Here is a 23587-nt window from a genome sequence, read left to right as displayed (position 1 = left end):
ACATCAGCTACAGGATGCAATACTGTCAAAACGATTTCAAGTATTTTAAGGTTTGCTATGCTCAAAACGTACAACAGTTCCGCCCTACACTTTTTTTTTTCAGTCGAACAATCAGCCCACGACGTGATAATTTTTTCAAACATCAATCGCTTTATTGAAAGCGAAATTTGGCGGTAATTTTCTTATTCGAAGATACACAAATCTTCTATGCTACGTAAGAGGAAAGTAAAGCACATCATATAAGAACTTAACGGGAAAATGTGACGAGAAGATTCCAATCTCTGCATAAGGTACCATAATTCAACATCGGGCTTTCGTTTTCCAGCTTTTTTATACTTATATGTTGAGCTATATTTGTCCCATCTAACGTCTTAGATAAAAGATACGTTGATGTTTCGCATGCATTTCGGATTTTATGTTAGCACGTGTTTCGCTTACATTTCCTTCTAAAACAAGAAATTGCACAATAAGAGGAGGTTATTTAAAATTGAGCAAAATGTCTTCAAGAATTAGTTGCACTAAAATTTTTCCACAACAGGGGGTATCGCTGCCATTTGGTGCTATGATTGTTCGGCTGTGCATTTTCGCGTTAGTATCAGCGTCATGCTTTATTGCGGCATTCGGTGAAAATTCACGAAATGTCTCAGATCCCGTGTCCGAATCAACTGTAAACTCCAGTTGCGTGAATTGTGTCCCTCGAGTTCTTACGAAAGGACAGAAATGGGTAGCTACAGAGAAGAATTTGAAAAAAATCATTTCTCACTTGAGCGTAAAAATGATACGATATTTGGATCTTGAGGTTATGTCAGAAATATCACCGCAGTGTTTTTCCAGTATAATGAAAATCCAAAATGGCCTAAAAGAGATGAAACTATGGGCTTTCCGATGTGAGTACACAAAATATATTTTCATATTTCTTTTAATTCCTGTCGCATAAATACAGTGCATGTTACTTAATGTGATCACATCGGGACTGCGGTTTCTGAGAGCAATGACTGATTCATAACTATATCCGAAAGAAACACTCGATATTACGACCATACGTCCCGTTTGGTTAAACATAACATAAAAACAGGACAAAATGTTGAATTCTATTGCAAAATGCCCGATTGTGCCGTTTTTTTCCACTTATTTTACAATTTTTTTTTTGTTTGTGTTAAAACGAGATTTTTCTCCCTTTAATCTGGAATCTTGCATTTTATTATTCAACCAAGACTTATACAATGTAACTGCCTAATGTTTCGCGAGTTACGATACTTGGAACGTTTCACAATTCCCTTCGAACAGTCTTTCAGCTGCATACTTTGAATCCGGAAAACTGAGAATTGGATGTTGCTTTTATACGTGAATACATCTTCTAAGTCATCTGACCGTACTGGGTGCATCGGAAAAAGTTTGCGTGTCGCAAATATTTAAACGCTCATACCTCAGGAAATATACAGAATATATCGATGTTTCTTATGTCTATGGGTAGATCTTGTTATCGCAAATCCAAAGACAACCATCTAGTTTTTGCAATTCTAACGGTCCGGACACTTTCGCAGCCCCATTTAGCAACGAAACTGGTTTACGATATGTCCCGGGAGATTTGCCAAGCAATTAGAAGACAATGGTGTCGTCTAATTCTAATAGATATTCTTAAGACAAATCCCATTATCCCGTTCTGGTTTTAATACTTCATCCGGTCTTTGCACCGGACCCGCGGTCCACATTCGTAACGAAATTGTGTTACGCTGTATCTCAAGAAGTTTGCAACGTAAATAGACAATATTGGTGTAGCATGTTTGCTGTTATAAATTGATTTCCATGATACAGCCCTCATTATGTTAGTACCTACCACGCAAAGGTAGGGACAAAAAACGCATTCATATCAAAACTTGCAGCAGAGTCTATGTGACACAGCCTACCCTTATTTTTTTCATCTCACATTTACCTTATTTCATTTTTTTATTATGTTTACATTTGAAGAATGCAGGTGTCAGGGGACATGATCGAAGTGTTCAAAATTTTCGACGGGATAGATAGGATGCGCTATGAATTGCTAATACGCCGTCAATAGACTGCTTTGATAAGGGGACACCAGTATTAATTTGTAATTATAGGTTGTGGTGTCGCAGGGAATTTTTCTGTTATTGGGGTGTTAATAAATTAAATAGTTTACCCCTGAGGGAAGTGAATTGTAAGGCAGTTGACACATTCAAAAAGACATACGATAAATATAATGAGGTAAATCGAGAAGGTACTACTTCTAAACCACATATGCACCTCGTCCACATTGTTCTGCCGTATTTCTAACGAATTAGTACATGTTGAAATTTGCGTGTACGTGTTGTGAACCTAAAGTGAAGTTTGTTACTTTGTAAGGCTTGTTACATATAGTGCAGCCATCTGCCATCAGTTTCTCCAACTATGAGTAAAATGCGATGATTGAATAACTGTACAAATGTAGGCCTTTTGCTCTCTTTCGCGAAACATTTTAAAGGGGAGATAGGCTCGCATTCGCGCATTAAATTTTGGAGACTACAGAAAACCAACTTCACCGGACCACAACTATGCAACGGTAGGGTTCGAACTCGGGTCCTCGCGAGTCCGTCATTATGACCACTTGACCACCACAGCGGCGAAATCAAGACGCTATCTACACTTGGATAAGGCAACCATAAATATTTTGTTTTATGGGAATTGTTTTATATTTAATCATGAATATATAGTTTTTATAATTACATTTTTAATTGAGTTGTTGTATTTTATAGAAATATATGACACCCCATATCTGTTATGGGCATTTTTTTCCTCAACCGCGCCTTGTTGGGCATTTTGCCTGTGAAATGAGTACAGAAAAGTTTGTCACCACAAGGGTGGGTATATTTTCTTATATTCTACTTAGTGTTGTTGCCTGATAAGGATAACTTACAGGAAATCAAACAATCCTGGTTCAACCGTATCTTCTCGCAAGATGAAAAAGAAGGAAAAAGATAACCTGTACCACACACACACACCCTAATGACTGAAAATAATTTTTTCTCATGTCAAGATATCCGCCCATGTCGTACTTAGTGATAACATATCCGCATGATTACATTGTACGTGATTCCAATAAGAGGCGTCTACTGTAGTTATGCTTGTTTCTTAAAATGCGTACTAGTTGAACGTTTCGTCTAGACTAGGGGGTCTTCAACGTTCAACGGGCAACTCATTAACAATGAAGAGGGGAGGGGGGCTATCCCCTTCCCTCCCCTCCAAAGACGATCACGAACTGAATATACTACAAAATATTTAAAAAAATTAAACATTCAATTTAATTTTAACAAATATTAATTTTGAATGATTTAAAAAAAAACACACACACACATTTCAAATTATAGTGTCAAAAAATACCTTTTTTGCTATATCAATACATTTCTGTTAATTGAAAATGCTTTTGAAAGTCGGTAACTCTAAATTTATCTTGGAGATTCCTTGTGCCTCCAACCAATCCCTGTGTGACCCACCCCCCTGCGAAAGGTTGATCCTACGTACGCTCAGATACTACAAATTAAAATCCGACGCGTAGTATATATTTTATGATTCCATTATGTATGGAATATTTTATGATTCCATTATGTATGGCCACAGCGGCCACCAGGCCGCTGTGGTGGTCGAGTGGTTATAGTGCCGGACTCGTGATGCGAGGATCCATGTTCGAACCCCACAGTGGTGGTCGGCTGAAGTTGGTTTTCTGTGGTTCCCAACTTCAAGGCGCAAATGCGAGCCGATCTCCCCGTTAAAAAGTCTCGCCACAGAGAGCAACAGTCCTACAACGGTAAATCATTCAACCATAACACTTCACTCATAGTTAGTAAAACTGGGGGCAGATGACAGCACTACACATAACAAGCATTACACAAGAAACAAAAAAACTTTACATCAGGTTGCACTACACGTACACGCACATTCCCGCATGTACCGATTCATTGGGGGGTTCCGTGGGGGGGGGGTGCATGTGTGGGTGTAGCAGTAGTAGGTAGGGGCTCGGGGATCCATGATGTCTTAAGTCAGCCACCTCGTTGGGCAATTTGCCTGTTGTGGCGTTGTAATTGTATTTGTATTGTATTTATATGTAGCATTTTCGTTTTAAAAAATTGAGCTGATTTTGGGTAAGGACAATATAATTTTAGGTATTTTTTACATTGTATAAAGGAGAATGAAAATGTACGATTTCTTTCATACGTGTAGAACTAATTACGATCGAAATAAAAAAAAAAAAAAAAACACTTGGAATGCTTAATTTCTAAATTAATGAGGAAACTGGACATTATTTTTGCTTCACTAAAGCTTCATTTTTAAGTAAAATTTGTGTTGTTGCTATATTCATAAAGTATCCTCCAAATGCCGATCAGTCAGACGTGTTTTATTCTTGATTTTGTATTCTTCATTCGATCAAACAACTGCTCACATATGAATAATGCATGTTTGCGTATTTCTGGACACTTTTCTTCGGACACATACTTAGAATAAAAAGCAATTAATGAGGGAATTTGAAAAAAAGAACCTATCATTTAACTGCAGAGTCGCATTGCAAATCTGAAAATTCTAATTGTAGCTCTGGTAGAACACTTTCGATATCGACCGAGAGTGGTGAGGAAAACATTTTCATAGGAATTTCGTTCTCGCGAAGTCGGAAAATCTACTTCTGAATCCCATTCTTAGGTTTGAAATGCACTGTACATAATCGTCCGTTTGTAGGTGTAGATCTATTCACCAACTCCAATAATTTATGAAAATGTATGCAGTTTTTGTTTTGCAATTGACGTTCCCAAAGGACTAATTTAGTTTCGAACGCTTCCACGTAGTCATAAAGGTTATGGACAAGTAGATCTTTTCCCGGTAAGCGGTAGTTTAGATTATTCAGATGACCAGTGATATCGACAAGAAATGCAAAATCTCTCACCAACTTTTTTATCTTGAAACTCTCCAATAAGTTCTCCTTTGGATTTCATGAATTCATCAACACACTTCCTCCTTCGAGAAAAACAGGCGCTGAAGCATCTTTACCCTGCTCAACCTTGCTAACCCTGCTAACCTTGTTATAAGTGTATGTATATGATGCTGGGTGACTTTTTTTATTTTTTTGCCGAAATTTTCGTTTTACCCTATTTTTGAATGATATTGCGTCAATCTATCGAGATGTTTTAGCGGGCCACCAAAATACCGACGGCGGGCCATGGGTTGAAGATCCCTAGTCTAGACCACGAGCATCTGTGTGCGGATTAAAAAAATTTGGTCTTAATATTGGTAAAATTGAAAACTATTGAATTGAGAATTATGACATTATTTTGATTTTATGTTCCGGTAATTTTTGGTTTGAAATATTTTTCTTTCAAATGTCAGTGGAATTGACTGAAACATTTGAAATATATTTGACATTCATTTCAAGTTTTGGACACTACGGGAAAAATACCAGACGGCATGCTGAATGGAGGTTTCACAGCATTTGGAGATTTCGACGGCTGCCTGGACATTAACTCCACCGAGAATTTTCAAGGACAGAGCTGCGTGATAGAAGTCCAACCGCCGTGGCCCAATGTCACACCTTTGACTGGTGCTGTCGAAGATGTTCCCGAGTTGAGAACACAATTCGCTCCTGATACGGTATGAGCAGCTGTCATATTTGTTTTTAGAATTGAACTTCAAGTGAAATAATCAATACGGTAATTTATTTGAATAATCAATGTGATGCCAATTTAGCAATGAAACTGGGCTGAAATATTTAAATTAAAACACACACACAACCATAATCAAAAATCAGGTACCGATGTTAACTTTTTTATATGGATTCCGATTAGGAAATCAAGAGGAAACACGAAATTAAAAGGTGTTCTCAAAGCATTGTGAATTCAGTTTCTGTTTGGATAACAATTCAAAAGTGATATTGAAGATAATTTAAGATAAGTGCAGCCGAACCCCGTTGTAACGCCACCATCAATCCCGCAGAAATTTGGCGCTATAACGAGTTTAGAGTTACTGCATATCGGATTATGGTTAGTATAGCGTTTCAGACAAGCCCCGATTGCGTAAATGCACACGATTTTTATTAAATACTGTATCCCAGTGTCTTAATTAGTGTTACTCTATGAAAAAAAAATTACGAATTCAATTTCAAGATGAGAAAATTCGTAAAATTTCAAATACTGTGCAATTAGTCAAATATTTCCTGATTCAGAGGGTCCCACAACTGACCGACAGTTTTCGAAATGGAATAGCAAGAAAACGGCGACAGATATTGAAGTCATTCTTGCGGAATATAAATGTGTGAAGGCAGTAATTTCAGATACGTTATTCATGGTGAGATGTATAGTTATTGAAATTAAAAAAGTAATTCTTTATGCGGACAGCCTGCGCCCAAAACCCTTCTAGAAAGTTGTTGCCCTGTCTCGCCTGAGGGCAAGAAAAACAAATCCCGCGTTTCTAAGCGCGATATTCGCAGCGATATTTGAATTCACAAAACAGAAGAAAGTTCGGAAAGAGCACAACAAAACACTAACGGGAACGCTTCTTTCCCAACAAACTGACGATTTTTGAAGTGAAATATTGACACAATTTCTTCAAGGACTCGAAAACGATCCAACCAATCGTTTGAAGCTTTGAAGTTGATGAGTTCTTATGTAGTTCATCGAGCTTTTTCCTGTACAATCGGATCGGAAACAAGTGAATTCTATAGTTTCTTACCGAAACAAACTAATCCCGTACACACGCTGCCTCTACGGCAGGCCCCGTCCTTGGAAATTTATTTTTTCTAGCTTAATTTCCGAACATTGAATTCATTTGCAACAGTACGAACTCCCATTTTACGTTTCTCCCACTATTAAATGAAATCAATTTTTATCTCTTCAGAAAGAATTTTTGTTCTTCGGAATTACTGTTAGTGATAGAGAGCGAGGGATAGAGTCGTGCTGGGCATTTCCAACTGCGTGAAATCAAGCAAAATTATACGAGCACAACAAGAAAACTGACGTCAGAGTTTCTAACCACATTAACAAACATCAAGCTAAAGTTTTTCAAAGAAAAGTAGCCAAGAAAAATAAACGATTAGAACTTCTGCCGCCATCTTGTGAGCAACTATTGTTGTCCGCACATGAGTTTTAATGTAATAGAACCAATGATGAAACGAAACGATGAACCTTTCCGATAATTATACGAAGCACAATGACTGGATGGAAATCGAAGTTAAGTATGAAAGTGGCATTCATATGTGAGGGGGGAAATCGAACCAGCAACCTTGCACTTCCTGGACGCATGCTCTACCATTAAGCTACAGTTAACAGGCGTTTCCTCACCTTAGATCACTATGTTCTGCAGGGCTGAACGGGACTGTGCAGTAAACAGCCTAACTCAGCAACAGCTCGTAACGAAATTAGCCCCCAGATGGCGACGTGTAATGGGACGACGAACCTGTCCGCTAATTACAATCTACTTAATGGTAGAGCACGCACCCGGAAAGTGCAAGGTTGCTGGCTCGATTTCCTACATAGGAATACGACTTTTCTTTCCTAGTTATCTTCGCTTAATATCAAGTCATTGTTCTCCGTGATCAAAATTGTGCCCGTGACCGTTAAGAATTGGTTCGAAATACATAATTTAAATGAGATATATTCATTTGGCCGTAAAACAGGAGTGACCGCATCTAAGGGGTAACCGTTGAAAGGGGCGTTTACTGGTCATGTTTCATTGAGAGACTTTCTTCAACTTCAAATCAACAAGGTTCAACTGCACAAATGCATGGTGAACATCAATGTACCTTGATGGCAATTATGCCAGATTTTGTTAATTTCATTCAGATCTATTATTGAAACACTAGAAATGAATTGAAAGTCTTTTCGCACTCTTGTGTGAATCATTTACTTAAAAGCGTTGAAGGAAGTAATAAAAGAGTATAGTTAAAGAAAATTAATCAAGCATATGTTGTTTTACCGACATTGAAATACCAATAGATAATCTTTGTTGCATACGTTTCCTTTCTTTTTCAGCTTATAGGTAGCATAGATTCAGAGTTCAAACCACATTACGATAGATTTACACTGCGCATAATGATATGTTCTCCGTCCACTTGCACACGTGATGACATTAAACTCATGGCCGAAAGAGGTAGATATAATTTTCAGAATAAAACCTGTATATCATCAAAATACTCATTTTCGCTTGCCTTCAAAAACATCAAATGCGTATCTGATTTTACTCATTACTATGTGTTTTCTAGTTCTGAAAACCACAGAAGTAGTAGTAGGTTGGGACGTTCGAGTTCCCATGTGCCATGTTAAAGAAAAAGTCAAAATTGAAGAATGGGATGATTATACAGCAATGTGAGTGGTAATTTAAAACTTTTTCACATATTTTACTGCTCTTTTTTCTTTTTCTTTTCGTATGTGCAGAGCACGTAAGTAACCATTTTTGACGTCATTACTGATCTCTTTGTAGAATAATTGCAGTGCTACTGATTATGATGGTTATCAGTGGAACAGTGTTAGACATAACGATGGTCAGGCTGGGAGATTCGAAGAAAGGAAAAAAAGATTTGGGTAAGATTGTCCTTTTTTTTTTGGAATTAGCAAAAACAGTAGCCTCCTGCTACAATGCGTTTTGAGTTGATCATTTTTGTCGCACCACGGTCATTTTCTGCACACGAGGGCTAATTAGACCGGGACCTGCAATTTATTGCCGATTCCGAACGGCAGGCTTGTTTTTTGTAATCATCGAGAGGTTGGTGCGCTAACCCCTCGATGGGGGACTCCCTGCGGCAGCAATGTTTTCTGTGGTCATGTCGCCGTTTCTGTTGTACTCCTGTGTCAGGAAAGTTTTCTGACAAGGACGAACCGGGTATCGAACTCGCGACACCTCTGCACATCCTGTGGTACTTTAGGCGAGTATCTTATCGACCTGGGCTACCGCGCCCGTTTTGAGTTGACTACTGACCTTATTTCATATTTATAGCTTCAGCGATTTCCTATATCACATTATTATCTATTAACATAACATATTATCTCCCTATATATAACACTCGAACCCTCCTTATTATGTGCCCGTTAGGGGCCGAAGTATGAAAAACACCTTCTTAGTGAGTCATGAAATGAAACTATTGAACAACAAGATGAATAACCAATATACAAATACAAGGGCCACAACAGGCAAAATGCCTAGCGAGGTGGCTGAAAAAAAGATGCATGCAAAAAGTATTATATTTAGTCTTTATAAGGCTTCAGCGATTTCGGTTCGATGATGATGATGAATCTCAATCAGTCAGTCAGGACATGTTATTTTACATATATCGATTGGTGACTAGAATACTAGTCCGCGGCCGGTTGATCGTAAACTTCCAGTGCTATTCTTCTCACACTCTATTATCACGAATCTGAAATATTTCTTCATATTTATAGTGTATTATTTTCATATATAGAGTCCATCCCGCTTATGGGGGTGCTCTTACCCAAAGCAAGAATCGCGGACAATTTTTGAAATGATCGGCCATTTCGCGAATTGACTGATAGTTTTTACTAACATCCGATTTGCAAAAATAATTTAGGCTTCGACCGATCAATTCGAGAACTGGCTTCAGATTCCTGATCAGATCAGTGATGTTCGATGTGCTGATCTAAGACGGATTGGTACGCGCCAAATACTTTTTTTTTTCGTTGCCAAGAAATGTATAAAAATAGATTTTTCTGTTAAATTTTGTTAGAAAAAGTCATTACCACTTCGATATCGCCATATGATGAGTTGTCATAGCTGTCGTGGATAATCGTAACGAAAAAATCTCCGATAACGATAATCTCCAGCCACTTTGCGAACTGGCTGGCCAAAACCGAAATTCTAATATTATCCGGGTCACTTTAGAATGTAATTGGCCGATTCACGAACCAATTCAGCCTTTGGCAGTAACATAACTAATAAACGGTTAAATATTAAGCCCCTTAATAATCACGGACGAGACATCTCGACCAAACCCAACTGTAAGAAATTCTCATTTCAAGCGCTCCCTGCTCTCTAACTCTTTTTTCTTCCACGCGAAGCTTTATTGTAGCCTTGAGAACGGAAGGTTTTTTTTCTTCCCCTCCCTATTCTTTCTATATTTCTGTATAGTGATTTTTTCCAACACATATAATTTATCTTCCTTTCTTATATTTATAAAAGAGAGGAAAAGGACAAACAGGGAAGAGTACGAAAGAGAAGGTGACGGCGGAGAAGAGAAATCTACAGCACTAATATTTCCCTTCTCTTCTATTTCTAACATGCGAACAAGGAGAGCGGTTTTTTGAGATTTATCGGCAATACTTCAAATGCAGATGATCCAAATTTGTCTGCCAAATACTTGAGCGTCAAGGAATCAATAAATGCCTTATCTGACGCCATCTGTCTTTCTACTCTGCAGTATTTGCAAACATTTTTTTGATCGCGTCAAGTTAAACAACTAAATATTGAGTCATTTTTCGTCGATCTCTTCGGTTATGAAGTGTCTTTAGTACGGTGTTAGTGTTTTTAGCTTCCCCGTGTGATTGCGATGGAGAACGGGAGATTCAGGTCATTCAGTCTTCAGTCTTCGAGGCTCTTGGTCTGCATAATACTCGAGATCGATTTGAGTATCGTGTCTGTCAAACTTACTGTCTCTGTCAAACTCAAGCATATGTAAAAGAACATTCTTTGTTATTGACAGATTCTTTCCCAGTCCAAGGTATCATGGAAACATGTTTTCTAGATATAATGCTGAGGTGAACTCGAAAAATAAAGTCATTTTGTCTCCACCTAGGCACGAATTCAGGCCCTCTTCCATACCAGGCAATTATGCTAACATCTACACCAATAGAGACACGACAAAGAGTAGTATTAGTAGCCACTCTTAACCTCAGGGAACGGCCCCTAGGTGGGACGGGAGAGAGGGCGAGAGAGAAGATGAGAGGGAGAAAGATAGATAGATAGAGAGAGAGAGAGTTTTTCTCAACCTAATATATTAACTTAAGGAAACAGATATTGTCTGGATATTATGCTGAGGTGAACTTGGAAAGAAAAGTCATCTTATCCCGGGAGAGACAAGATGTCTTTTCTTTCCAAGTTCACCTCAGCATAATATCCAGAAAATATCTGTTTTTCATTGTTTGTTATTTTCACATAAACTAATAAATTTCCGGATGCACCCATCCTTCAAAAAGCTTCGATATCTGAGATTTGAAGCGGGGTGTCCGGTCCTTCAATGTTCAATGTCAAAGGCTCAAGTCTAAAATATTAATAGTACATATCCGCATAAAATCTAATACAACAACGGCAACATTTTAGCGATTTTACCATCAATTAAATTTCAGTCGAATCCCGTTTTAATGAATGCCGTTATAGCAAAAATTCTCGTTTTAACGGAAACTTTTCTAATCCCTAGATAAGGACCTTACTATTTACATAGTAACAATGCAGAAACCTGGAATTCCTTTATAACGAAATTTCATTAAAACGAAGTGATTGCTCTGGTCTCGTGGAGTTCGTCAAAATGGAATTTGACTGTCTTTTTATAAAGGCTATCATGTAAATTCTAAACAGGGATTTTTTCCTCGAATATACAGAATTTGTTTCAGTTCTGTGAAGTTCTGTGCATTCAAACAAATAAAAACAAAAACACGCAGAATTGGAAATTTGCGGTTCTTTGTTCCAGATTCTAAATAATATATTTTTTCCGATTTATTTGTTTTTTTAGGAATTTTCATTCGCATTCTGACATGTTTCTCCATTTACCGTAATACGGAGAATCTTTTGAAAGAGAATAAGTCACCAGATGCCATTACGATATTCAATGGAATGAAAGTCGTGAGCATTTTATGGATTTTGCTCAGCCACACGTATGGTTACATACCACAATATGCTCTTCGTAAGTACTTTTATTATGTTTCACACACAAAGGAACAATTCCATTCATGTGGGATATTTGTTAGAGAATATCCCCATGGAAATATTTGTTAGAGTAGCTCCCAAAAAGTGGGTCGCAATCCCTGGGGGGCACATGCTGATGAATCAGTGGGGCCACGAGAGATTCTCAAAAATAAAAATGATTTCATTTTTCGCAACGTAAGTAAAAATATGTCAAAACCAAAAAAACATTTCTTTATTCAGCTTAGCTACATACACATGATGAAATTCATGAAATTCTACACGTACAATTACTTATCAAATATTATATCACATTAATATTTATACAGGACGACTCAGAAAGAATCATCTGATTTAAAAATGATGCACTCTTTAACATATACACATAATGGATAAGTAATATGCACATACAAAGTGAAAACATCTGTGTTTTATGAACTTATATTATAATAATTATAGGCTCTTTGTGTGATAAAGAATCGAAATCACATTTAACTAGCATAACGCTCTACATTCTTTCGTTTTCATGATGTCAGACGGTGATCAAGGTTCAGAGTGCTTCTGAGCTTGCTATTCAGCGTCTGTTGAGGAAACAAATGTGCTACAAGCCTAATGATCTAAAACGAATGAAATTCCGATTTCACATACAAAGTGGCTAGACTACGTGAGCGTTTTGAAAATTCGTAAAGCCAGGGCCAAACTCGAGTCGAGCCTGGCCCAATACGTTTCAAGATTGTCCATGGGTGAGTAGTGTGACCGCTACACCATTGTCAACGATCGTCAAATTGGAGTTCAAACCCCACCGTCGCCACAGTGATTCTAGTAGAGATTATGGAGCCGTTCTTCCATTTAAAAAAAACTTCCCCAGATATCCAGCAGAACTGCAACACGACACTAAGACATGAAAATTGAAGCATTTAACATCTTTACTTCAAAATATGAAAGCCACCAGCAAGAACACAAGAAAAGTACAATTTTGGCAACGTAAGTACGTCGGGGCCACACATACAAGAACTGGTAGTAGTAGTGGTCTCCGCAACAACGTAAGCTGCGGTACAAGAATCTGAACCGACTATGTAACCCCGAGTGGAATGCCTTCATCCTAGGTTGCCGTTTAGCGCAAGACGTTCACTGAGCCTGAAGGACGCTCCCAGCGTCAAGAGACGATCAACGAATGTTTTCTAGATTAATCATTGTTATTCAGCCATATTGCCCTAAATGTATATTTATATTTCGAAATCATGATATTAATCGTTAAAGCGACTAATATATTTACTTTTATTGCCACTTTCGGAAGCGAATCTATGTTACTTGTTACTTATGAATGATTATGAATTATAAGAGTGTGCTTCACTGAAAAAACGGTACATTTTTATAATGAAATGAAAGTCGGTATGTGTGGGTGAAATTACTTGAATATCCTGTATACCCAATAAGTCGTAGCATCAAACATGTAATACTTCTTTCTCAGCGTTAGATATCAACATAAAAAACAGACAAACATTTCCTTAAAGTAGTAAGTTATAAATTTCGAGTTTCTTAAGAAAACCCCATAAAAAACGGAAGCAAATTATTAATATGTTAGCTAATGATTCGAAACTATTAATACGATTCAAACATTGAAACACTTCGTTTAACACTTCGATCATATTCATCCGACACCTGCGTTCTTCCAATGTAAACTTGTTCAAGAAATCAAGTCTTTCTTCATAGGCCATGTCTTGTATACCAACAAGAGCACGCGTAGCTCTTCTCTGCAGCCCCTCTGTAGATATGGTCTCCAAAACTTTACGGCATACTCCAGTCCAGGACGAACTTAAGTCCCTGAAAAGGCAAAGGATTATTTAGGGATCACTTTTTCTCTATATTCATTTCCTTTTTATATGGTGTTGAGAAAATAAAATCACTCGTGATTGACTATGAGTTTATTTAATTAATGTTTTCGTAATATTAATGTAATTCGACTCAAAAACAAATTGATATTTTTAACTTGAATGATTTTAACATTCTTTTTTTTTTCCTCCCGCAGACACTGCAATAATGTTTCGTGACATTGGCAGTACTTTAGCCATTCAACCAGTTCTGAATGGTTATCCCGGCGTTGACACATTCTTTTTCATTTCGTAAGCTGAATTTTGATATTATTTACAAAAAAAAAAAAAAAAATTATTCGAAAATGCAAATCAGTGCAGGGTGTTCAGACTAAATCAATCCAAAAGTAATAGTTCATAGGGAGAAAACCGCACATGGGTAGTTATAAATTCTAGTTGCATTTAAGAGGGCAATTACCCAAGTTTGTTTCCAAGTTAATCGTTAAATGCGATCACCATTAGTAGATCTGCTGATGTCCAAAAGGAAAACACTGTCTCTTTCCAAACGTTTAGTAGTATTCGAGGTTTCATAAAATCCACTGCTACAGAGAGTTATGTTATTTCAAATCATGCGGTAGCTTACAAGTTTCGCCCAATCTGTAAACTACGTTTTACGTGTTTCACCGATTTAAATTCAACTTGCCCAAGTACGCACTCAATTTTATGTTGCCTAGTCCAGATGCAACAACTGCGTTCGAATAGTGCTGTGGTAAAGTTCTCGTCTACCGCCATGAAGCTTCCCATCACCATCGACGGTTCGATCCTGAGGAAAGGACGTAGATAACGAGTTCTTTCCCCGAAAAACCTGAGTAAACCATCGATAGATAACGTCCTCGTTTCTAACGCTACTCTGCCGGTAGTAAATTGCTGTATGGTGACATGACCGGTGTTGGTGAGCGGAAAATCAGTAACTTTGTAGATGCTGCTACTAAACCACACCTGCACATCGTAACCATTTACTTGAGGAACTTTTAACGATTTAGTGTATGCCGGAAAGTGTACCTACCCGAAGATGTTACTCTTCGCTATTCATACCAAGGTTTCGACACTTGGCTGATGTGAACGTGAATTCAGGAAAAAAAATTCAACTGCCTCAGCGGGAAATCGAAACCACGTCCTCCAAATTGCCGGGTGAGTGCGCTCGATCACTACGCTATAAAGGCAACGAACCTCTCCTCTTTCCTAATAGCTCGCGTGCGTTGAACGAGACCGTAAATGGACAGGCAGACCTAACTCAAACCAAAGGCGACATTGTCACCACGTGGCGACTTATCCGAAAACGTTGTGACTTACCGCTTTTCTTACGAAGGTTTCGACAGCTGGCTGATACGAAGATGTATTTGAAAAGGAAATTCAGTCCATTCCATTAGGAGTGGGAAAAAAATTTATGTTTCAAATTTTTTTCTCAGGAATGTCAGTTTCGTGTTGAAGGAAAGCGGCCATCTGTCTTCCGGATTTGGAAGCAAGCAATCGGCGGTTTATTTTTTGCGTGTTCTTATTATGGGTGAATTTTTTAAACCACTGTTGGCCTGATTACTTATTGGTGGCAGCACTAATTCAAGCTCAACACCATATACGCACTCAAACTGTTAGGTACACACACTCACAATTCCGGCACAGCTTTATCGGTAATCAATTGTCAATGGCGATAGACTGGAGATGTCTGCAGCTGACAGGTGTGCACATGGGTGACATTGAGGGGAAAACTCGGATTAAAAAAAAAACAACATATTGGAACAATCTTCGGTCGATGACTAATTGTCTGTGGTTAGCTCGGTATAAGCTACTACTTTTGGATAACATTAGACCGGAAACCCGAAACTTCCTGGAAATTTATAATTTTAAAATGTTCATTCATAGGGGAACCCTTCTTATGTACACTTGGATGAAGATGGACTTACAGAAGATTCCAATATTCTTATTCATATTCAGAAGATATTGGAGGCAAGTACATTAATTTTACATAAAGCTAGCGAAAATTGAATCAATGGCATGTATACAATTAACGCAATTATATTTTATTTTTAATTAGGCTGGTACCACCGGTTATGTTCATCATTGTTTTGGAGCTACTGGTTTATAGATTTGGTTCTGGCCCATTATGGTACATGAGCTTTGCATTTGGGGTCGCGAACTGTAGAAAACGATGGTGGACGAATATGCTGTTAATTAATAATTTCTACGGATACGATGAAATGGTAACACATACTTTTTTGGAAATTTATTCATAAAGCAGAATAAAATATTTTCCTTCATAGCAGTGTTAGACGAACCTAAAAAAAAAATTGCATGCCCAGGCAGACATGTAATTTGAAATACATATATACTCAACAATACCTTTTCTCAACCTACCCTATTGAAGCATGCGAGAAAGAACTATTTGCCAATTGGAGTTAAGCTGAATAAATTCGGGAAGTGTACACGTAGCACTCCCCTTGCCGCAAAAGTACTGGCGAACCGTTGACCCTAGAGGCATACTTCCAATCAGAAAAATTATTCAAATCACGTGTTCCTCTCAGATACGTCATTCATATTGCAAGGGGTTGTAAATTATCAAAATAAAATAAAGAAACAAACTATTTATTTGGTCATCCTGTCATTCCAATTAGAGAAAGTTGTTGCCCTATTTCTCCTGAGGCCAACAACTTAAAAATTCCACGTTTGCAAGAGCAATGTTGGCTGAGATATTTGACTTACTGAGATAAATCGACGAAAAGTTGGGAAAGACTAGCATAAAGAGAAAGAAACGTTGTCCGTTAGTAATGCACTTGGAAAAACAAGTTTTCCCCCCATCTAACGGTAATTTGGGGACAAACCAATAAATGAAGAAAGAGAAACACACAAAAAAAATAATGCAACTTTTATCGTCCCCTGGACCATTCCATCGCTCACCAAGGGGCGATATTGCCCACTTTGGGAAACACTGCCTTAGATGAACATTTCTCCCATTTTTGTTGAATAAATTTTGTTGGGAAATGAACCATGGCATTCATATTTCTTTCGATCGGTTATGGTGAAACTGCCTGCATAAATAATAAATACATGAAATGGTATGGCAAATGTGATAAATCGGTTAATATGCATGATAACCGGATTCAACGTACTAACCGGATTTATAATATTTACCTTAATATATAACAAATATATATATAGCAAACATATATATATATATATATATATATATATATACAGGGTGCATAGCAAACGGTCGTTACTAGAGGTATACTTCAAATTAGAAAAAGTTTCCATATAACTTGTAGTTCTCAGATATGTCATTTATGTTTCAAGAGGTTTTGTATAGTTATTAAAATGAAGAAAAAAAAACTTTTTATACTGACATCCTGTGCCCCAAAACCCCATTAGAAAGTTATTGCCCTGGCTCTCCTGGTGCCAAAAAAAATTCCATGTTTTCAAGTGCAATATTTAATGAGATATTCGAATTAAAGAAAACGGAGAAAATTCTTGAAAAACAGCGTTAAATGCTGGTAAAAGTCGTTTTTCCGCATTTAACGCCGTTTTTCCCCCAATTTTACTCCATTTTTCGAATTCGAACAGCTCATTGAAATTTGTTTTTGTTGGCATCAGAAGAAACAGGCCAACAACTTTCTAATTGGATTTTGGGGTGACCGTATAAGAGGTTAATTTTTTTTATGTGAATAACTATGACCTCTTGAAACATGAATGACATATCTGAGTACTACAAGTATATGAAAAGTCTTTTTTCCAATTAGAAGTTTACCTCAAGGTTCAATGGCTCGGTAGCAAAATACCATACCCCAGTTTTCTCTGCATCCTGCGTAACAAAAGTATGTAAATGTAAGAAAAAAAAAACATAATTTCAACAGCTGTCAAATATTTGCATCGATATGTATCAAATGACATAGAAATCCTATTTTCTAGTGTTTAGGATGGTCATGGTACGTGGCTGCAGACATGCAACTCTACATAACATCCTTGGTTGTCTTACTTACGATAAAAAAGTGAGTCCTTTTCTCTTTTCACATCTTTATGTGTATTACATACATTATGACGCTAACTCGATAAGAAATTCTAATTGGAAACTTCGAATTTGTTTTAAAAATTTTTTTAACTTCCACTGGAAAGTAGAAAAAAAAAATTGAACTTAATTTTTGTATAAAAAATATATAATAAACTATTGATATAGTGCATAACAAATCGATATCCATCGCAGCGGTTATCAGGCGTGGAGGAAGTAATTTAGGTAATTGGATCGGGCCAAAAAAAACAACAACAACTCATATAACGGCGGTTGCCATGAGCCGCTGTTGTGGTTGTGGTCATAGTGACGGACTGGCATCGCGACGATCCGCGTTCAAACCTAGTCGTCACCACAGTAGTTGGCGGCTGAATTTGGTTTCCTGTGGTTCTCGACTTCTAGGTGCGAATGGTAGCCGATCTCCAGGTTAAAAAGTCTCGCCGCAGATCGCAATAGGCCTACACAATGCTACAATTTTCAGTCATTACACTTCACTCTTAGTTCGAAATATACAGTGCAGATGGCAGCACTATAACAATCTTTACACAGAAACAAGCGTACGTTATAGAGATTCACAACACATGATGTAATCATAGCTTCCAGCATAGCACAGGTCTTTTCAACAGGTCTGCTAAAATCTCTTCATTGAAACCGAGCGGCTGGCCATGATCTTCATGGGAGGAAGAAGAGCTATCGATATGGAGATTATTTTTTGGCGTTTTTGTTCTTTTCGTATGCTACTGAAGAAGGGACTTCATATAGTTCTCGCACGTCTAGTTGTTGTTTTTACAACATTTTGGGTGTATCTTCGTTTCTGTTTTTATGTTTATTTTATTACCCAACTGTAATATATTTTTTGTCACAGCACAGTACACATGCTTAGTAGAAAACTTGTACACAAAAAAACTCACGTAACTATGCATTTATGGTTCTCACAGTTTTAGCCATTAGTTTAGGATTCCTTTAGCCAAGATACTCTACATAAAATTGTATAATATTCTCGAATCCCCCCGATTATCAAGCCTTGATCGAGATCGATATGCCACAAAGTGGAATAATTATTGAATAACAAGTAATTATGATTTTTTAATTTTCATTTTCTAATAGGTACCCGAAAGTTTCCTTGAGTACTCTTGCCTTGCTGTCAGTTGGAAGCATCGCTGCGATCATTATCAATCAATTCATTTACCGCGCCCCTGTGCTACACTTAGCAAATGCACCGACCATCGCTGAACTGTTTTATTTCTTCAAATATAATTACATTCGTCCACACATGCATGCCGTAGTATACTTCATAGGGTTAGCTGTAGGATACGCCTTACATCACAAGTCAAGATTCAACATCTCAAGAAGGATAAACCTAATCGGATGGTCAGCAAGTTTTACAGCCGGAACGTCAGTCGTATACAGCGCATACCTCTGGTACAACGTCATTCACGATCCTCCCGTCATTGTGTCAGCTTTGTATATTGTTTCAGTAAGAGTTTTTTGGGCACTAGCGTTGAGTTGGGTCACCTTGTCCTGCTGTACCGGCAATGCAGGTAATTCTCAAAAACTTGCAGTTTATGCATTATTCAACTATAATCGATATACAGGGTGCATAGGTAGCATGCCATTTCAATGGTTCGCCATTGATCTCAGGAGGCATACTTCCAATTAGAAAAAGTATCAAAATTACGTGTGGTATTCAGAAATGTCAATCATGTTGGAAGGGATTTTATATTTAATGAAATAAGAAAAACGTTTATACAATGCCCGTGTGCCCCAAAACCCAATTAGAAAGTTTTTGTCCTGTCTCACTTTAGGCCAACTTGGAATAGTCGCAGAGATATTCGAATTCGAAAAACAGGGGGAACATTTCGAGGTAAAAAAAGCATTAACCGCTTCGCTTACAAGCGATTGGCAAGAAATTCTGATGATCTCTGTTTGACGAATCGGGGATAAATATGGTAACCTTGTCTTAACCTAACTGTTAGAAAAAAGAAGAAAAGAAAAGTAGAAAAGTAGGAAAAAAATGAAAGGGAAAACAGTATAATACATAAACATAAAAGAGGGAGAGAGAGAGAGATACTTGCCTATTGTACTCTTATTTCCTCCTCTTATCAGTAATTCTCACAGACAGTAGAGTAGGTACGAAGTAGATTTCTCTTTACACCTTCACCTACCTGTTCGCTGTAAGATGTGAATAGTAGAAGAGAAAGAGAGAGGATAGATCACACATGTAAAAAGAATTACTTCTTTCCGTAATGTTGCAAAAAAAGCTTCCTGGTGATGTGAATAGAGGAAAGAAAGAAAACAGAGAGAACTTTTTTGAATTTATTCCACTGGCGTTTGGACGCAATATTACATCCTTGATCGCAAAGTGGTTAAATGCGGGGAAAATATATCTCTGCTAATATTACACTTAGAAAGGTGACATTTTTTTGGCCTCAGGAGAGACAAGTCAACAACTTTCAAATTAGGTTTTGGGGCACACGGGAACTGTAGAAAAAGTTTTCTTTTATTATTGACAACTATACAGTCCCTTGCAACATAAATAACAGATCTACATAACTGAGTACTACGCGTTATTTGGATACTTTTTCCTAATTAGAAGTATAACTTTAGGGGTTCAACGGTTCTCCAGCAAAATCTCACACGCCCTTTTACCTCTGCATCCTGTATATAAAATAACATGTCCTGAATGATTCATCTTCACCGAGCCGAAACCGCTGAAGCTATAAATATAAAATTTGGTCAATAGTTTTATTTTATAATGCAGAGACTCACTAAGAAGGGATTTTGCACAATTCAGCATCATGTTGGACGGCAGCACACCCCTCCTGTGTTTAATAGACACGAGTTCCCTGACTGCTAGGAGGTACAGAGAGGAGATCTTAGAGCCCTATGTTCGACTTTTCAGGGGCGCAGTTGACCCTCGGTTCCTGTTCATGGACGACAACGCTTGTCCACATTGGACTCACCTAGTTAATGATTATCTGTAAAGTAAGAATATTCGGGGTATATACTGGCCAGTCAGATCTCCTGTACTACACTTCGGCTAGTACATATACTAAAAACGATACACAGGAGATTAGCATGGCCCTGCGCAAGGATGACACGCAAAATCGTGAACCGTTCCACATTTTTTTTTTCTACTCGCTTCGGCAGTACGTATACTAAAATTGCAACGATACAGAGCCAGATCTCCTGACCTAAACCCTATAGAACATGTCTGGGACGCTGTTGGGAGGGCAAATTGCATCTCGCCATTCCCCCCCCCCTCCCGCCCCCCACTTCCGAGAACCATCACGTATCTGAAAAATTCGTTGCTGCAGGAGTGGGACCGATTGCCTCAGGGGCTCCTCAACTGCCTCGTTTCCAGTATGTCGTCGCGCTGTGGGGACCGCCTGACGCTGAGGATCGAACCATACCCCCCCCCCCGTATATCAGACTTATTTTCGGTCCGATCTCGTGCATTTTGGAGATTCCTGCAATGATGAGCTTTACTGGCATTCATGCGTGCGTACTATGACTTTTGTATCTCTTTCTTTGTTATAACGGTGTATTCGTACTAAATTTTACTAAAATCTGTCCATTAGTTTTTCAGAAATTCGATACAATGCGCTAATTCTCTCAATTTTGCACAAGAGTGTAAATGGCATATTTGAAACCTATGAATCAGACTCTTTAATACCACCCTGAATATATATATAATACGGTAAATAATATGTATCTTGATACGTTCTCAGGATTCATAACTAGACTTCTGAGCTGGGCAGCTTTCCCACCGTTGGCGAAGTTGACTTATTTGACCTATTTGGTACATCCGATAATCATTTCGGCATACTACGGAAGTGCAAGAACTCCGGTACAGACTGATCATCGAACCGCAGTGAGTATTTGGGTAGATGAACATAAAAAAATGCATTCAAAACTGAAAAGATTTCGGTTATTTCTTATATTTTAATATGCGTGACCTTTGAGTGTGTTGAATCGTATATTTAAAACTAATTTACTTTCGACTGCCCTATGAGTGACCGAGTGACTGGATGAATGACCTTATGAGTGTCCACATAAGTGGGTGGGTGACCGTATGAGTGATAGTATAAGTGGCGACATGAATTGGTGGCATGAATGACCGAGTGAGTGTGTGATTGACAGTATGAGTGAGTGAGTGGCCGTATTATGATTAGCGATCACGCCCACTTGTTCCCACATACGGTCACATACTGTCACCCACCCGTTTATTTGTTCACTCATAAGGTCAATCAACTACTCAATCGGTCACTCATATGGTTAATCAGCTATTCAATTGATCACTCATATGGTCAATCAGCTATTCAATTGATCACTCATATGCTCAATCAGCTATTCAATTGATCACTCATATGCTCAATCAGCTATTCAATTGATCACTCATATGCTCAATCAGCTATTCAATTTTCACTTATATGGTCACTCAAACATTCACTTGGTTACTCAATTGGTCACTCGCTCATTCATACAGCCATGCACTTGGTCACACAATTGGTCACTTGCTCATTCATACAGCCATTCATTCACATGGTCACTCATATGACCATTCATTCACACGGTCACTCATATGACCATTCATTCACACGGCCACTCACCAACTCACTTGGTCACTCCTATAACCATTCATTCACACGGCCACTCACCCACCCACTTCGTCACTGACACGATCAGGGCACGTGAAATAGCGAAATGTCGGGGACACAATTTCCGTAAATCGTAAAGCGTGTCTCAAATATTTTTGCACATGTGATTTATTTATATTCTCACTGAATGAAAACTAACAAGTTTGAATTTAATTCAATTGTAGGTTTTCATGTACTTTTCGTTCGCCGTCGCTTCGTTCATGGCTGCATATTTTTTGAGCATGTTATTCGAAGCACCATTCATGCAACTCGAGAAAATCATGTTTGCTGGAAGAATCGCGCCATCAAAGACCTCAACAGAGCCAGTAAATCGTTCGCAGGTCGATTGTGAGAGAAATGATTTGGCCATCGATCATAATAAAGTCAACAACTTATCCCTAAATCATAAAACAGTCGAATGAACCATGTTATATTCCAAATCATGCAACGTAATCTGTCGTGTTCTTTTCTTCAACATTCTTCTTTTTCTTCCTATACCATTGAAATGTAACAAATATTTTCACATCGAATTATTTTCATTCTCTATGATTTTGTCTCCCTAAATAACACACTTTAGAAAAATCTGATCATCTTGGCACTCTCAGAGAGCGCAAGTAGTGGACTTATCTCATAATCACCCTGTATAAAGTGTTTTATCTCTGTATGTTACGAATAAAGTATTCGTTTATTTGAAATAAATCTTTATTAAAGAATCATCTATGTTACGTGTGGAAATCGAAAATTTTGAGAATTTCATACAAAATTTTATACACCATATACTGTCTGTGCTCAACTCATTGGCCTTCGGGCAAAATATGGCGTTCCGAGTCATCTGATGTGACCAGCGACCTCAAATCTGCATTTGTAAAAATGAAGTAAGTGGTAACATACCAAATCACTTAAGTGACAAGCAATGCAGTTCCGCATCACTTCAGTAGAACGTAACATCTTTTCAGATCATTTATATCGCTCGTGGCACATTCACAGATCATCCAAGTGATCCATGGCACAGTTCCCGAACAACTTGAGTGGCCCGTAGCATATTTTCGGATCTTCTAAGTGGTCCACGGCCACTTAGAAATATCTTGAATGACCCACAGCACATTCAGAAATCACTGCTGTGTGACCTCTGACACCGTCCGGATCACTTAATTGGCCTCCGGCACATTCCACTTCAAATAAGTGACCTTCAGCAAATT

The 23587-nt window shown here is 38.0% G+C and overlaps 1 protein-coding gene and 1 non-coding gene across 2 annotated transcripts; both read left to right on the top strand.

The window, feature by feature from the left end:
- Positions 1-411: 411 nt before the first annotated feature.
- On the top strand, positions 412-23123 carry LOC149087607 (nose resistant to fluoxetine protein 6-like). The gene is made up of 13 exons (XM_089231535.1): positions 412-887; positions 5417-5631; positions 8007-8124; positions 8237-8339; positions 8455-8555; positions 11711-11881; positions 13910-14003; positions 15612-15695; positions 15784-15949; positions 17652-17731; positions 18856-19289; positions 21480-21622; positions 22574-23123. Exons 1-13 carry the CDS (start codon positions 416-418, stop codon positions 22808-22810), a joined length of 2418 nt encoding a protein of 805 aa, XP_089087661.1. The 5' UTR covers positions 412-415; the 3' UTR covers positions 22811-23123.
- LOC149087608 (U6 spliceosomal RNA) lies at positions 20775-20877 on the top strand. The gene has a single exon (XR_016192616.1). It is a non-coding gene; the product is annotated as a U6 spliceosomal RNA (small nuclear RNA).
- Positions 23124-23587: the final 464 nt, after the last annotated feature.

The sequence above is a fragment of the Pholcus phalangioides genome, unplaced genomic scaffold (assembly GCF_987345545.1).
Source record: "Pholcus phalangioides strain wild (caught in Gottingen) unplaced genomic scaffold, Ppha-v1.0 ptg000004l_1, whole genome shotgun sequence".
NCBI lineage: Eukaryota > Metazoa > Arthropoda > Arachnida > Araneae > Pholcidae > Pholcus > Pholcus phalangioides.
This window is presented reverse-complemented; position numbering and strand designations above follow the sequence as displayed.